Genomic DNA, 14133 nt, shown 5'->3' with positions numbered 1-14133 from the left:
GCAAGTCTTGACGGGTTGTTTTAAGTCATAATGTCTGATACTTTTAGCTGCCTGACAAATCAAACAAAAGAATGAGAAAAGCTTTAAGCTGCATTAACCCTTGTAGGGTGCTTTAATTTAATTTCCTTTCAGGTTATCGGAGGATAAAAAGGGTCCCCTCCCAAAATCTGATATTATAAAAAAAGAATAATTATAATACAGAAAATAATTTTCTGTTTTTTTCTTTTTTTTTCACCAATGTTTCAATCAATCAATTTTCTAACACAAATGAGTTCATTTTCTATGTAATAGATTTTGGATGGTTGAGATCAGTTATTGAGAAATGGCAAAATGGCACAATGTCATGGTTACTGGTTACCATTTAACAGACTTAACTTGGCATTTAAAGGATTAAAATAATTTGAATTTTACATGTTGAACCTTTTTTTGGCAAAAATTCACAGTTCAATCTAAACTTTATCATGCTTATATTATGATATTGTATACTTTTAACAATAATATGTGAATAATTTAATATAAACAGGCTTTTTTGTTACACCATTAAATTCCTAAAATGCAACTCTGAATGTCTTTTAGCAGGTATTACTATTTTTCTACTTGTTTATACTAAATTATGAACTGTTTTAATTTTATTAAACAGTATCAGTATGATTGAACATGGCTAATAAAGCACATCAATAAATAGTTAATAATAGATTTCAGGAGCAAAAAGTTTTCTTGACACACATGGAAACTAGAATAAAATTTAAACTCCACACAACACAAATTCCATCCATGCACCTCTTAGTGGTGCATTATCTAAATTTCTTGTTTCTAAATTCTATCATTTAGTATTATTAGGTTGACAGTTTAGCTTGCCTGGACACGGTTTTAATTTGATAATCAAATGAAGAGTATTGTTTAAGTTGGCTGGTTTCATTTTCACTCAGGCACTAAACAGGAGCAGGAAAGACTGGTTTGCTCTGAGATAAGTTAGCTCTGTATTATCTGCACTATTTACAACTGTCTTCATGTCCTTTTTGCTCTTTCTGGTAAAGGTGAGGCTCCTTTAGGGAGCTCTGCACCAGCAGACAACTGTCATTGCAAACTCACCACATTCTTATTGCTTTCTAGTAAATCAAATTAAATTTTTCTGGCTCAAGCATTTGGCTAGCTTGCTGGCTGGCAAATTATGCCTCCGCCTTATCTTGTGTTTGCAGAGAGATCTCCCCAGACTCTTAAATCTTTTACAGAATTATCCAGTAGAGGTGCTCAAATGACAAAATCTTTTGCAATCTTGCATTGACAATTTTTATCTTTTTAACTTATTGATGATTCTCTAAAGAAGTTTGGCAAAAAAAATAAATAAATACTGAGCCAGAATACATTCTTGAAATAAACCAAGGCTTTATATCTAATACTGACACCCTTACCTGTTACTCAATCTACTGGTTGTTAAATCTTACAGATTTGTATTAAATTTTTTTAAGCTTTTCTTTCTGTCGAATTCACTGGCATCAAATTTCAACTTTATATTCTCCATTTAAAATATAGTTGATCAGTGAAGACATAAAAATGATTTAAACTGTACTCGAGTCTGTTCAATAAAGGTTCAAATAGATTACAGGTTTAAGTTTTTGTTGCATTGTAGAAAACCTGCCAGTCAATTTGGAAAAATAAAGGAAATATAACATGTACTCCTGAAACCTCTTTCCCTTGTTATCTCTTTTCATTGATGTGAATATCTTTTTATTATTATACCAATGTTATATTTAAGACATGACAACAAGGAACAGGTAGATTAAACCATTTATTCAGTTATTACAAAGGAACAATAAGTTCTGGGGATTTTACATCATTGTTGGCACCATTGAGTCCCAGGGTGCGGTCGTCATGCTCACTTTTTGCCAAAGTGATCGTGGGCTGCTAAGGTGAGAGATGCAACCAACACCACATACTCAGTGAAGTCCACCTCAGAGTCGCCATCCAAATCCAGACCTTTCAGCAGCTTGTCCACTTGTTCTGGGTTCTTTGCTGCCTGTGTGAGCAAACAAAAGCCAGTTAGTAATATGGGTTAAAGTTTTGCAGAAGATCCTCAAGCTTACATTTAAAATCCCATTAAATTTTAAGATATTTGAAGAAATAATTCAGATAAATTCATGAAAGTTCATGTCTTTTACTCAGAAATGACATTCAAGCATGAAATCAGTTTTTGTAAAACACCCAAATTAGCACAGCTACAGTTTATTTTCTCATTGCCATCAAAATTAGGTGTTTATTATAGAAATGTGTCATTTTGATGTGATAATATATGATAAAAAAGCTGATCAAATGTAATTCAATGCTAAGGTTTTGCACAGTACCTTAATCAGCGCAGGCAACTCCTTTTCCACCAAAGCCTTCAGCTCAGTTTTGGTCAGCGTGTCCTTCTTTCCTTCACGACCTGCGTATGTATCAAAAACCTTTATCATGAGGGCCATGGCTGTCTCAAGCTGACTCATGGTTGCTGTTTGATGGTTGGATCACTTGGTTCTGAGGAAAACTGGAGAGCTTGACAAGCTGACGGAGAAGTGGATATGCAGGGACTGAACAAAGAGAGAGGAGGCTGTTTTTATATCACGCTGGTGTTTACAGTGGGTGGTGTCTCCAACTGTTCAGGCATGTCTTTTGCCTTACAACGCCCAGTGTACACATTCTCAAAAGGCTCTTTTAGTCCTTATTCAAGGTGAGGCTGTGTAATTACTTCCTTCATTCCTCTATTCACCCATTATGCTCTAAAACGTTAGTGTGACCAGTTTTACTGGTTTTATTGTTTTTAGTCTGGTTTTACTCATTTTGAGCCTTTTGTCAAAGTTGAACTGTGTGTCCACACTTTTTTAAAAGTGGTTTAAATACTGCGGTTTTGATAATGAAAAGTTTTAGTCAGAAAACCAGAGAGGGCTAGAAATGGCTGCCTCAGGACTTCCAAATGAAAGCTTGGAACTAACAAGCAGATCACCAACCTTAAAGAAGACACGTGAAAGCTATCAGAGGAAATAAGGTCTAAGAATGAAAGGGTGAGCTGTCGATGTACATAACATCACCAAAAGCTGCTCTCCAGGATACTGTGCCATGGGGTCCTGCTACCTCGCCCCAGCCTTATTCCAGCTTCACATCGAAACATTTGCCACTTTGGACCAAAGTTAACCTGCTGCACCAAAAAAAAGTGTTTTGGCCTCATTCTATTTAACCGCTTTAAAGGTTTCATCCTTACAAGAAGATGGCGCTCCACTACCCAGCTGTGACTCTGGCTGCCTGAACTGCCGGTTCAGCGCCAACCAGCACTGAGTCCCAACAGTAAACCCAGAGCTCATCCTCGGCGAGGTGTCGAGCAACCCACCTGTTTTATGTATTACAGTTTATAGACCACCAAAAACCTCCCAACCACACACAACATGTGTATATTTTCAGCAGAATAGATTACCGCAACGCCCTGCCCTCTGGTTGTCCTAAACAGAGTATTTCAGGTTTATAATTACTCTATAATTGAGCTGCATGTGTGCTGAATAGGACCTGAGGGTGTGAACACATCACACCAGTTTTAAAATCTATGTGTTACTAGTGTGTGTGGGTGTGTGTGTTTGTGTTTGTGTGTGTACTTGTATGTAGGTATGCATGTGTGTGTGTGTTTGTGTGTGTGTGTGTGTGCATGTGTGTGTGTGTGCATGTGTGTGAGACAATCAAAGAATGTATGATTGCATGCTCTAACTTGAGTGTGTGATGGCTTGTGTTTCAAATGTTTAAAAATAGTAGGAAAACACTTTTTCTTGTTGTATAAAAACAGCTTCATAAATTGAGTTTGATTTGACTTAATAAAATTTGCCATAATTTCCCAATAAAATCCCAATAAATGTTCTGAGCAACCTCTGATTGAGACTTTGTGTTGGCTGTTGTGGTTGCTTTGTTTTTTTTTACCTGTGTATGATAGTGAAACAAGATTAAACCCATTCTAATGTGGTTGGTGGCTGTCTGTACTTCTGCATTAGGGTGAACATAAACAGCTTTCATGCACACAAGTTTGTGTTTCGGCTTGTTTTCTCTTTTTCTACCTGGTTTCCTGTAAATAGGGTCCTATTAAAGTATTCTTTAATAAAAATCACTCTGTGTTCACAAAACCAACAAGTCAGCCCATCTTAAAAGGGAATAAACATGAAAAATTGTGCAAGTATCGTACAAATAATTACTACAGGATGCATAATGGGCTAAATCCAAGGCCGGCTTTACGCAGGGGCAAGAGGGGGCAGTGCCCCCTCAAACAAACATTCTGCCCCCTCAATCAAATGCGCCGAAATGGGCAAATCTCTCCAAACGCTCTCTCCCCTCTGTACTGAACTCTGTGTGTCGGAGCTTCACAGGATCCATTGTACTGTCTTCAACAAGTCCTTCCCACCACCACAGAAAACAACCAATCAGTGTTTAGTATGCAAATGAGTTGACATACAGCCTGATCTTGCGGTGTCATATTTCTCCCCCTCGTAGAGAGAGCGGCTGCTGAGCTCCAGCGGTAAAACTTATAGAGTAAAGCTCTGTTAAATGTGTTGTAGCGATACTGAATAAATACTTATAATAACAGACGTATTTATTGCATCTATTCTGTCAACTGGGGTTTGTTTCTGTTCTATTTAAACGTGTCTACGCCTGTTAGTAGGAGCAGTGATCAATCACGCACGGGCCATAGATGTGACTGCCTCCTCGGTACTAGACTGAGGGAAAATGAGCTGCGCATATGAGACCCCTCAAGCTCCGCCCAGCCTTTAGTTCAGCATGCTAGTTTGAAGAAAAAAATAACAGAAAGTTTCACTCTACATTCCCGCTGCTTTCAGCAGTTCAGCTCAGAGCTTCATGTATGCCTTGTTGGTTCTTAAAATTTTGATGAAGGATCATTTAGTTTTTACTCATTTTCATTTATTATTATCATTATTTCCCCCTGAAGGTTCACTGCCTTATTTTGGTAGGGGGTTTAATTTTTTGCTCTGTTATTGTTGTGCTTGATAGTTATGATTCTTTAATCATTATGGTCTATATACAGACAGAAACAAACACACAGATAGTTGAGTTTATTGTTATTAGTTTCAAATTTATTCAAAATGCTTAGACATCTAATGGCTGTCCAATAGGGCAATTGTTATTTTGTTGGTTGTTAAAGCTTTGATAATGGATCATTCTTTTCTTTTTTCTTACTTCATTTTGTTATTGATATTTTCTGTTCCCCCCCTGAGGGATTGCCACCTTATTGTGGTCAGGGGGTTTGCGTGCCTCAGTGACTCTAAGAGCTATACCAGCAGGAGCTTTGGTTTCAGGTGGGACACCCAAGCTGGACAGGTCTTAGAGTAGAGGCCTGACAAAGTGCAATCCATTTCTTTGAAGTTGGACTCCACTAACAGCACAGTTCCGTTAAAGAAACACTTAAAAAACAACAACAAGAAAATGCTGAAGTATGTACTCATAATGCCCCCTTCAAATTTATGCCTGCCCCCTCATGTATGCATTCCTAGAACCGGCCCTGGCTAAATCATGTATGATTTTACCAAGCTACATGAACATTACAGTTGAGGCATCACTAAAAGCTCTTAAAAGGCCTTAAGTGAGTGAGTATAAGCGCCAGGTTCAGGTTAAATGCAGCATATTAAAAACACTGCACTACGCTACACTTTCTGATGTGGTGAATATATTTATTCAGTGTTTGCTAACTGAGGAAAGTGTGCCATAGTATGAGAACAGGGGGTTGCAGATGGTTAACACTTTTGTAGATCAGTGCAGTATGCATACACTTAACATGGTGGTAATGGGGGCAGCTTTTATTTGTTATTGCTCTCAGTGTTACTGTGTTACTCTAGAGCAGTAGTTCTCAACCTGGGGGTTGTGAGATAATTTCAGGGGGTTGCCAAATGATTGTAAGAAATAAATAGCCTACATTTATCAAATAAATTTAGGCTTTTTACCAGGGCTGTTAAAATTAAACCATTAATGAAGAGATAAATCTTTTTTTCAATCAGTACTTTAATTTTTTAAACACATTAACGCATAAAAACAAAGTTAGTACACATGCCATATTAAATATTTGACATTACTCCACAAGAGAGGCTGATTTTGGGAATGTAGACGCCTTGTCACAGCAATGAACCACCAAAAACCACTTTATCCTCCTTATTTATGAAGCTTCTGACAGTTTTCCTGCCTTACATTTAGAGGATGGCTGAGAAATGACCCATCTGATACATCACACAATTAATCACTAAGTCGTCAGAAGGGGGCGGAGGTCGTGAACACCATCGTATGTTACCCTGGGGATCATGGCTCAAAAAAAACGGGTCGAGTGTCTCTGTATTAGAAAATGTCTTGATAAAAATAGGCCCTCATTGAGATTGTGTTGGATTTAGTAAAGATTCATTTTACTTTATAAGACATTGTTTTTGGCCTTGTCCTATTATTTCTCAGCACGAGAAATACTATGTGGTTGGTGAGCATGTGAACAAGCTAAAAGGTATGTGTCTCACGCCCAATGCCATAGAGTTAATAACTCTTTAGTTATAAAGGATTAGTCATACCCCCAGGAGAAACGGTGTTCTCAAGCTCATAGGTTGCTAACGCTCAAAGTTTAGCATCAGATCATGTCTAATTCTAGTGCGCACTAACCAGGGATTCACTATCAGTTTCTAATATAAAACACATTAATATAAAGTTTGAACAACATGGGAACTATTTGCTCTCTTGTTAGCTAGCTGAAATGTGACTACTAAAGTGTTTCATTGATTAGAATGGAAACTTTATTTACCTTTGTCTCTCACTGTAATCTGTGTTTGTGAATGTGTTTCTGTGAGTGAGCCACGCTTGAGTTCATGCAGCTGACACACCTTCCCTGATTTACCTCAATACCATCTGTAGCTTAGCAACCACAGCCCTCCTCCCACCCTCATTTACTCAGGGTGCTATTTGCATTTGCAGGATAACTTTGTTTTGTTTTGTTTTTTCTTTTGCTTGCCCCACCCCCATCCCAGTATTATGGAATCTATGTAATCTTGCTGGACCTGAGTGGAGGGGACAGAAAAACGAGGACAGCAAAAACAAGCAAAAAGGAAAGCAGAAAGAGGAGACAAAGACACAACAGACAGAAGGCAAAAATCCTTCAGTCCAACCTAACACCACACAGCCAGCTGCTACACCTGTACAGAAAAAAATTGTTACAGCTTTTGCATCAAAACAAAGCTGACAATCACCAGGAGTTTCTAAAAAATAATCAAATCAACAACAAAAATTAAGGGAAAAAATAACAAAAAACAAACATCTATCACAACAACAACCAAGTACCAGATATACACTCACAGAAAATGCAGAGGATGAGGAATGAGGAGTGATCAGAAATGAGTGTGATCATGGAAATGTGACAACACATCTCTGGAGGCTAAAGGCATACTAGGGCGATCAGCAGCAATCCTGGAGCACAAACCCAAGCCACTCCACCACAAAGACCACCCCAGACCCACCCAGAGGGCAGTAGAGGAGAGCCCCAGCCAGAGCCCCCCACGGTCACGTGGCACATGCCCCGGCAGACCAAACCCGACCCCGCCAGGCACCAGCCATCCAGGGCGGCCAGAGCGAAGGGCCCAAGGCCCCAATCCATCCATGCTTTAAAAAACCAAAGCCTGTGGTGGTTTCTAGTTTTATACGCAATTCTGGCACCCTTAGCTGTTACCAGTTAATCTCCTGGTTGGTAAATCTTGCAAGATTGTTATTCATTTTTAAAGCTTTTCTTACTGTCAAACTTTTTTTAGGCTCACTGGCATCAAATTTAAGCTTTTTCATGTTGTCTATTTGAAATAAAGTTCATTAGTGAAGACTCTAAAAATTATTTGAATTGTACTTGAGTTTGTTGAACAAAGGTTCAAATTATGGGTTTAAGTTTTTGTGGCATTGTAGAAAACCTGCTGGCCTCTCTGAAAATATAGTTTGAATGTCATTTATAGGAAGAAGCTTGAGATACTTTGCTAAAATGTCAAGGTAGTGTGTGTTAAGGAACCAAAACCTTCCTCTGTTTACACTGTATCGTAGTATAGTAATCTAGAGTAACCTGTTATGAGTTTAATTCCTTATCATCCAATGATGTTTAAATTATTCAGCCAGAGCAGGGATCACCAACTCTGCTCCTTGAGAGCCGGAGTCCTGCAGGTATTGGATGTTTCTCTACTGCAGCATCTGATTCAAAATAAATTAATCTCTAAAAGTTTGTTGTCAAGTTCTTCACAATCCTGTTAATGATCCATTCATTTGAATCAGCTATGCTGCTGCAGGGACACATCCAATACCTGCAGGCCCTCGAGGACTGGAGTTGGTGATCCCTGGTATAGAGGAAGTACTCCAGCAACCTCTTTCCCTTCTTGACTCTCTTTACATTTATTTGAATATGTTATTCTAATTATTATGATATCACTTTTATATTCAAGACATGACAACAAGGAACAGGTAGGTTAAACCATTTATTCAGTTATTACAAAGGAACAATAAGTTCTGGGGATTTACATCATTGTTGGCATCATTGAGTCCCAGGGTGTGGTTGTTATGCTCACTTTTTGGCACAGCGATCGTGGGCTGCAGAGGTGATAGCTGCTACCATCACCACATATTCACTGAAGTCCACCTCAGAGTCGCCGTTAAAATCCAGATCTTTCATCAGCTTGTCCACTTCTTGTGGGTTCTTTGCTGCCTGTGTGAGCAAACAAAAGCCAGTTAGTAATATTGGTTACAGTTTTGCAGGAGATCATCAAGCTTGTTTAAATTCCTATTAAATTTGAAGATATTTGAAGAAATACTTCAGATAAATCCATTAAAGTTCATGTCTTTTTTACTCAGAAATGGCATTCATTTGTTTGTCAAGTACAAAATCTCATTAACATTAAAATTAGGTGTTTATTATAGAAATGTGTCATTTTGATGTGATAATATATGATAAAAAAGCTGATCAATTGTAATTCAATGCTAAGGTTGTGCACAGTACCTTAATCAGCGCAGGCAACTCCTTTTCCAGCAAAGCCTTCAGCTCAGCTTTGCTCAGTGTGTCCTTCTTTCCTTCACGACCTGCGTATGTATCAAAAACCTTCATCATGAGGCCCATGGCTGTCTCAAGCTGACTCATGGTTGCTGTTTGATGGTTGGATCACTTGGTTCTGAGAAAAACTGGAGAGCTTGACAAGTTGATGGAGCCGTGGATATGCAGGGACTGAACAAAGAGAGAGGAGGCTGCTTTTATATCACACTGGTGTTTACAGTGGGTGGTGTCTCCAAACTGTCAAGGTAAGTCCTCAGCCTCACAACGCCCAGTATACACAAAGGCTCCTTTAGTCATGTACTTGATTCAAGGTGAGGCCCTTGGATTAACTTAGCCATTATTGACAAAGATTTGTAAAGCTACATGCAAAATTATAATAAATCATGGCTGTCTGTACGTCTGCAGTAGAGCGGAGGAGTGAATGCAGAAGAACATGTGGCTAGAAAGAACAACACGTTGGCTTTTTTAAACTATTTTAGTTACAAGAAACATGACGCACAACAAACACAGTACTCTGCAAGACATCTTGAATATTTGTATTAAGCACCAGAAGAAAAATGGCACACTAAAATCTGGAGTTAGCTAAAAAACACTAACATTGAAGACACACTGTGTACCTTTCCAACTTTAAAACTCTGCATTCTGGACTTGTTTGATGGCACAGTTGACATCATGTGCATTTCTGGAGCCGCCGCTGCCCAGCGGCCCACAGCACTGGTAGGATGTAAGATGGATGTCGAATTAGCCGTCGATAGGGGGCGCATCACTGAGAAAATCTGCAAAAGTTCTGTAGTGTGTCAACAGATGTCTGTGCTTGAGAGTTATGTGAGTGAAACTGTGTGTAAGAAAAAAATCAAAGCGGCATCAAATTTTAATTTATCACAAGTCATATTGTCAAACATTTTGTACAGTGTTATATTTAATATATGCTATACTATACACAACTTGCCCTGGACTTTACCAGTATAATGGTAATGAAGAGAGACCAGTATGTCGTCAAAATATCAGCATCTGACAGTATGAAGCCAAACAGGTTCCAACACCACTTGGAGACTTCTCATTCTGAGCACAAAGAAAAGCTCACTGACTACTTCAGAAATAAACATCTTAACTGTCGTAAATAGCAGAGTTGCTTTATCAAAGCAGCATCCGTCTCATCAAACGTTCAACTTACCTCATATGAAGTAGTTTGCCTGGTCTATGAAGCCTCACACTGCAGCAGGGGAATTAACACTTCCTTCCACCACTGATATGGTTTGAAACTAAAGACACTATTCCTCTGCCAAATTAAAGGGGGGACTTGACATTACTGTTGTTGATAAAAGGGGCCCTGCAGAAAACCTTTGGGAACCACTGTGTTACTGAATCTCTAATGTAAGAAGTCACAGCTCACTCTAAATATTATAAAATTGCAAATTAATACTAGACCATATTTCTGGATTTTCTACCCCAGTAAAGTTAAGAACTTTGTGATTACAAATAATGACATAAGACAAATGGCGACACGTGCAGGTGCTGCAGCTCATAGCTTTCCACGTCTCTTAGTGTTCTTCACATCCTAATGTTTGTCATTGCATTTTTCTGCAGTTCTGTCAGGCAGATTTTGTGAAGTCGATTAGAACTGATTGACATCGACTTTTGCACGACATATGTATTTCTCATGACTATCAGAGGATCCAGAGGAAGATTCCTCCAGACATTGCTAGATCACTGAACTCACAGTGTAAGCTGGCCCAGCAGGCGGAGATGATGGTGAAGGGAGCAGACACGAAGATGCCGAGCAGGGCCACAGGCTAGGCCAAGGAAGCGACCGGCCAATCCTGCACTCCTGAGCATTTTCCCTATGACTAGTCATAGTAAACAAACAACTGAGCATTTTAATCATGCAGGACTAAAGTCAGTGCTTCTTTCAGTCTGTGAACTGTGGCACAAAGAGGAGTGCCATGTGGAATGTGGATCAAAATGCAGGCTGACATAGGGCGGGAGGCAGGCTGGTACAAGAATACAATGGTTTTAATAACAAAACAGAACTACACACAGATGTCACTGGTGAAAAGACGATGGGAAAACACGACAACAAACTGCCAAACTGAAAAGGAAACCCAGGGGTGTACACATACAGGTAGACTAACGAGTAATAACAAATCAAATCAGCAGAACTAATGAACAGATAGCAAAACTGAATGTAATACACAAAGGAAATAAGTTACAAAATACAACAGAAAACCAGACAGAACAGTCAAAGAAAACCTATGACAGTAAAACAATGACAACTAAACCAAAAACCCCAGAGACCATAACAGGGAGAACATCTTTGATCAACAACATCCAACATGCATACAAAACTGTCTCTTTCCCCCATCTTGGGCAGTCAGACCACCTTCCTCTGCTCTTATGTACAGTATACAGTATATACACTGTGCTACTTCGTACTGTACCCACACTGTTGCAACAATGCAATTTCTCCACTGATGAAAGTTTTTTTATTCACATTTTTATTCTTATCTAAGCCAGCTACAACTACCATCACAATATACCCTGAGGGGGCTGTATCTCAACTTCAGGACTGTTTTTATAACACACGATGGGACTTCTTCAACCAGGGTGACCTGCAAGAATTTAATGAGCCTGTGTTGTTCTGTGCTGCACAGACAATGTCACAATCAAGAAAACCATCCGTAGGTTTCCCAACTAAAAACCATGGATAAAAAGTAAGGTCAAAAAGCTCCGTAAGGAACTCAGGAGACAAAGTTCTGTATGCCGCTGCAAGACCTAAACTAAAGACAGGCATTAAGGAGGATAAACTGGTTTACAAGAATATGACTGAGGATCCCCTAACAGACAAAAACACTCGGAGGGTGTGGCAGCACCTACAGCAGATCTCAACAACAAAGGCAGATCTGACAGCACTACACTCTCTGATGCCTCCCTGCGCTGAGATCAGTTAATCCCAGAAAGGCAGCCGGACCAGATGGGATCCAGTTAAGTTCTGCAAGCAGGTGCTACCCAGCTCCCAGGAGTATTTACACAAATCTTCCACATTTTTCGTGCACTAGTGGTGGTACCACCCTGTCTAAAATCTGCTACCATCATCTCAGTCCGATAAAGACAGCCAATGAAGATCTAAATGATTACAGACCAATCACACTCTCCCCTGTAATCATGAAATGTTTTGAGAAACTGGTCCTCCACCACAATTATTCCTGTCTCCCACTTCATTTCGACTCATATCACTTTGCCCATAGAGAAACAGTTATTCTTAAACTGCCATAGAAACTACAATCCACACCGTCCTGAGCATCTTAAGAGTTGCATTCAACACAATCATCCCAGACATCCTGATCTACAAACGGCTGGACCTTGGCCTCTCCCCTTCCATCTGCACCTGGATCAAACAGTTCCTGACAGACCCCCACAGCGAGTCAAATCCGGCTCCCATTTCTCCTCTATCACCTTCAGCACCGGCTTCCCACAGGGCTGTGTGTTAAGTCCTCTCCTCTATTCCCTCTATACCCATGACTGTTTTCCTGCCCACTAAACCAATCACACCATTAAATCTGTGGGTGACACAACCATCATCAGGCTTGTCTCTGGAGGGGACGAGGCAGCATGCAGGGACGGGACAGTCGAAAGTGGTGTGTGGTAAATAATTTGATCCTTAACACCATCAAAACAAAGGAGATGATACTGGACAGGAAGAAATGTGATGCACCACCTCTCCCTCTCTGCATCAGTGGTGTGGGTGTGGAAAGAGTGCCGTGCTTTAAATTCCTTGAAACTGAGGACCTCTCCTGGTCATAAAACATGTCTGCCATGACTAGTTCTAGTTAAATAAAGGTTTAAATAAATAAATAAAGATATTAACCTCCACCACCTTGAACATCCTTGGCTCATTCTTCTTCAGAATCTTGAAATTTCCCCACTGGGATAAATAAAATATTTATCATTTCATTTAATTTCAAATACAAAAAACCAAAACCCTAATGGCAGAGTACTCGCTACGATTATTTGGTCTCATTTTACATGCTGTCGTGTTAGATAGTGAAATTACAACATTTCGATTTTTCCCCAAAAATCAGCTTTTTGCTACAGCTGAGGCAGATGTAGCTATGATACGCTAAGTCTTTGAATGGAACCAAACTCAAGCAAACCTTTTAACTAATGTCCTATATATTATATGTGGTTGCTAGCTACCTTGAAATAACTTCATATTTTGAGGCTCATAGAATGCTAATAGCATGAGGGTAGCTTACAGTTAGCTACTGCTAATAAAGGACCAGTCTCTTCATGTAGCTAAACTGTCACCACAGGCTAATTGTGATATTGAAAGTTAATAAAATGCAGTTTGTCTTTGTTGCAGTTAAATGTTTTCTAAGCATGTTAACTGGATATGTGTTATGAACTAGTGTTATATTCGTTAACGAAAACTAAATTAAAATATTTTCGTTAATGCACATTTTTCACCGGACGAAAAGTAGACCAGACGAGACTAAAACCCTCATTAATAAACAATAACTGGGACTAAATCAGAATGCATTTTCGTAAACTAATAAAGACGAGACGAAAATGTAGTTCATTAAATAAAAACTGTGCTAAAATCTATGGACATTTTAGTTCACGAACAAAGACGAGACGAAAATTATATTATTTCATGGTATGGTTTTGTCAAATCCTGTCTCCTCCTCCACCTCCTCGGCTCTTCCGCCACTCACACAGTGACACGCCCCCCACACAGTGACACGCCCCCTTTCAAACCTGCAGCGGGCAGGTGCACAAACACATGGGACAGACAGGAGGTGGATAACGGTGAAAGGTTAAAAGTAAAACATTAATGGCCATGTTTGCACGGAGCCCAAGAGAAAGAAAAGATGTGATATATGGACCCATTTTTACTACATTGAAGCAGAGAAAAAAAACCTTATGCTTGATTTTAGTGGAAAGGAAGGAATGTGGTCTGTAGCTGGAAAGCCACAATAAATCTGAAGAGACACATCGCAGTTCACCACAAAGACATTGTGGTAAGTTAACAAAAAGTTTGGTGGTGGTTGTTTATAACGTAAAATTCAAGCAAT

At 39.4% G+C, this 14133-nt stretch overlaps 1 protein-coding gene across 1 annotated transcript; it reads right to left on the bottom strand.

Moving 5' to 3' along the window:
• Positions 1–1776: 1776 nt before the first annotated feature.
• LOC121639329 (protein MRP-126-like) lies at positions 1777–9245 on the bottom strand. Its single transcript, XM_041984491.1, has 4 exons — positions 9011–9245; positions 8582–8719; positions 2343–2501; positions 1777–2017 (listed from the first exon to the last, which is right to left on the bottom strand). Exons 1-4 carry the CDS (start codon positions 9146–9148, stop codon positions 1877–1879), a joined length of 576 nt encoding a protein of 191 aa, XP_041840425.1. The 5' UTR covers positions 9149–9245; the 3' UTR covers positions 1777–1876.
• Positions 9246–14133: the final 4888 nt, after the last annotated feature.

The sequence above is a fragment of the Melanotaenia boesemani genome, chromosome 5 (assembly GCF_017639745.1).
Source record: "Melanotaenia boesemani isolate fMelBoe1 chromosome 5, fMelBoe1.pri, whole genome shotgun sequence".
NCBI classification, from domain to species: Eukaryota; Metazoa; Chordata; class Actinopteri; order Atheriniformes; family Melanotaeniidae; genus Melanotaenia; species Melanotaenia boesemani.
The sequence above is the reverse complement of the archived record's forward strand: the minus strand, read 5'-3'. Positions and strand labels throughout refer to the sequence as shown.

Excerpts from the sequence above, each read along its gene's own strand:
- LOC121639329 (XM_041984491.1), bottom strand. The coding sequence starts at position 9,148 with ATGAGTCAGCTTGAGACAGCCATGGGCCTCATGATGAAGGTTTTTGAT. Across the intron at positions 8,720-9,010 it reads AGTTGCCTGCGCTGATTAAG|GCAGCAAAGAACCCACAAGA; the intron begins GTACTGTGCACA and ends TTGCTCACACAG. Across the intron at positions 2,018-2,342 it reads AGTTGCCTGCGCTGATTAAG|GCAGCAAAGAACCCAGAACA; the intron begins GTACTGTGCAAA and ends TTGCTCACACAG.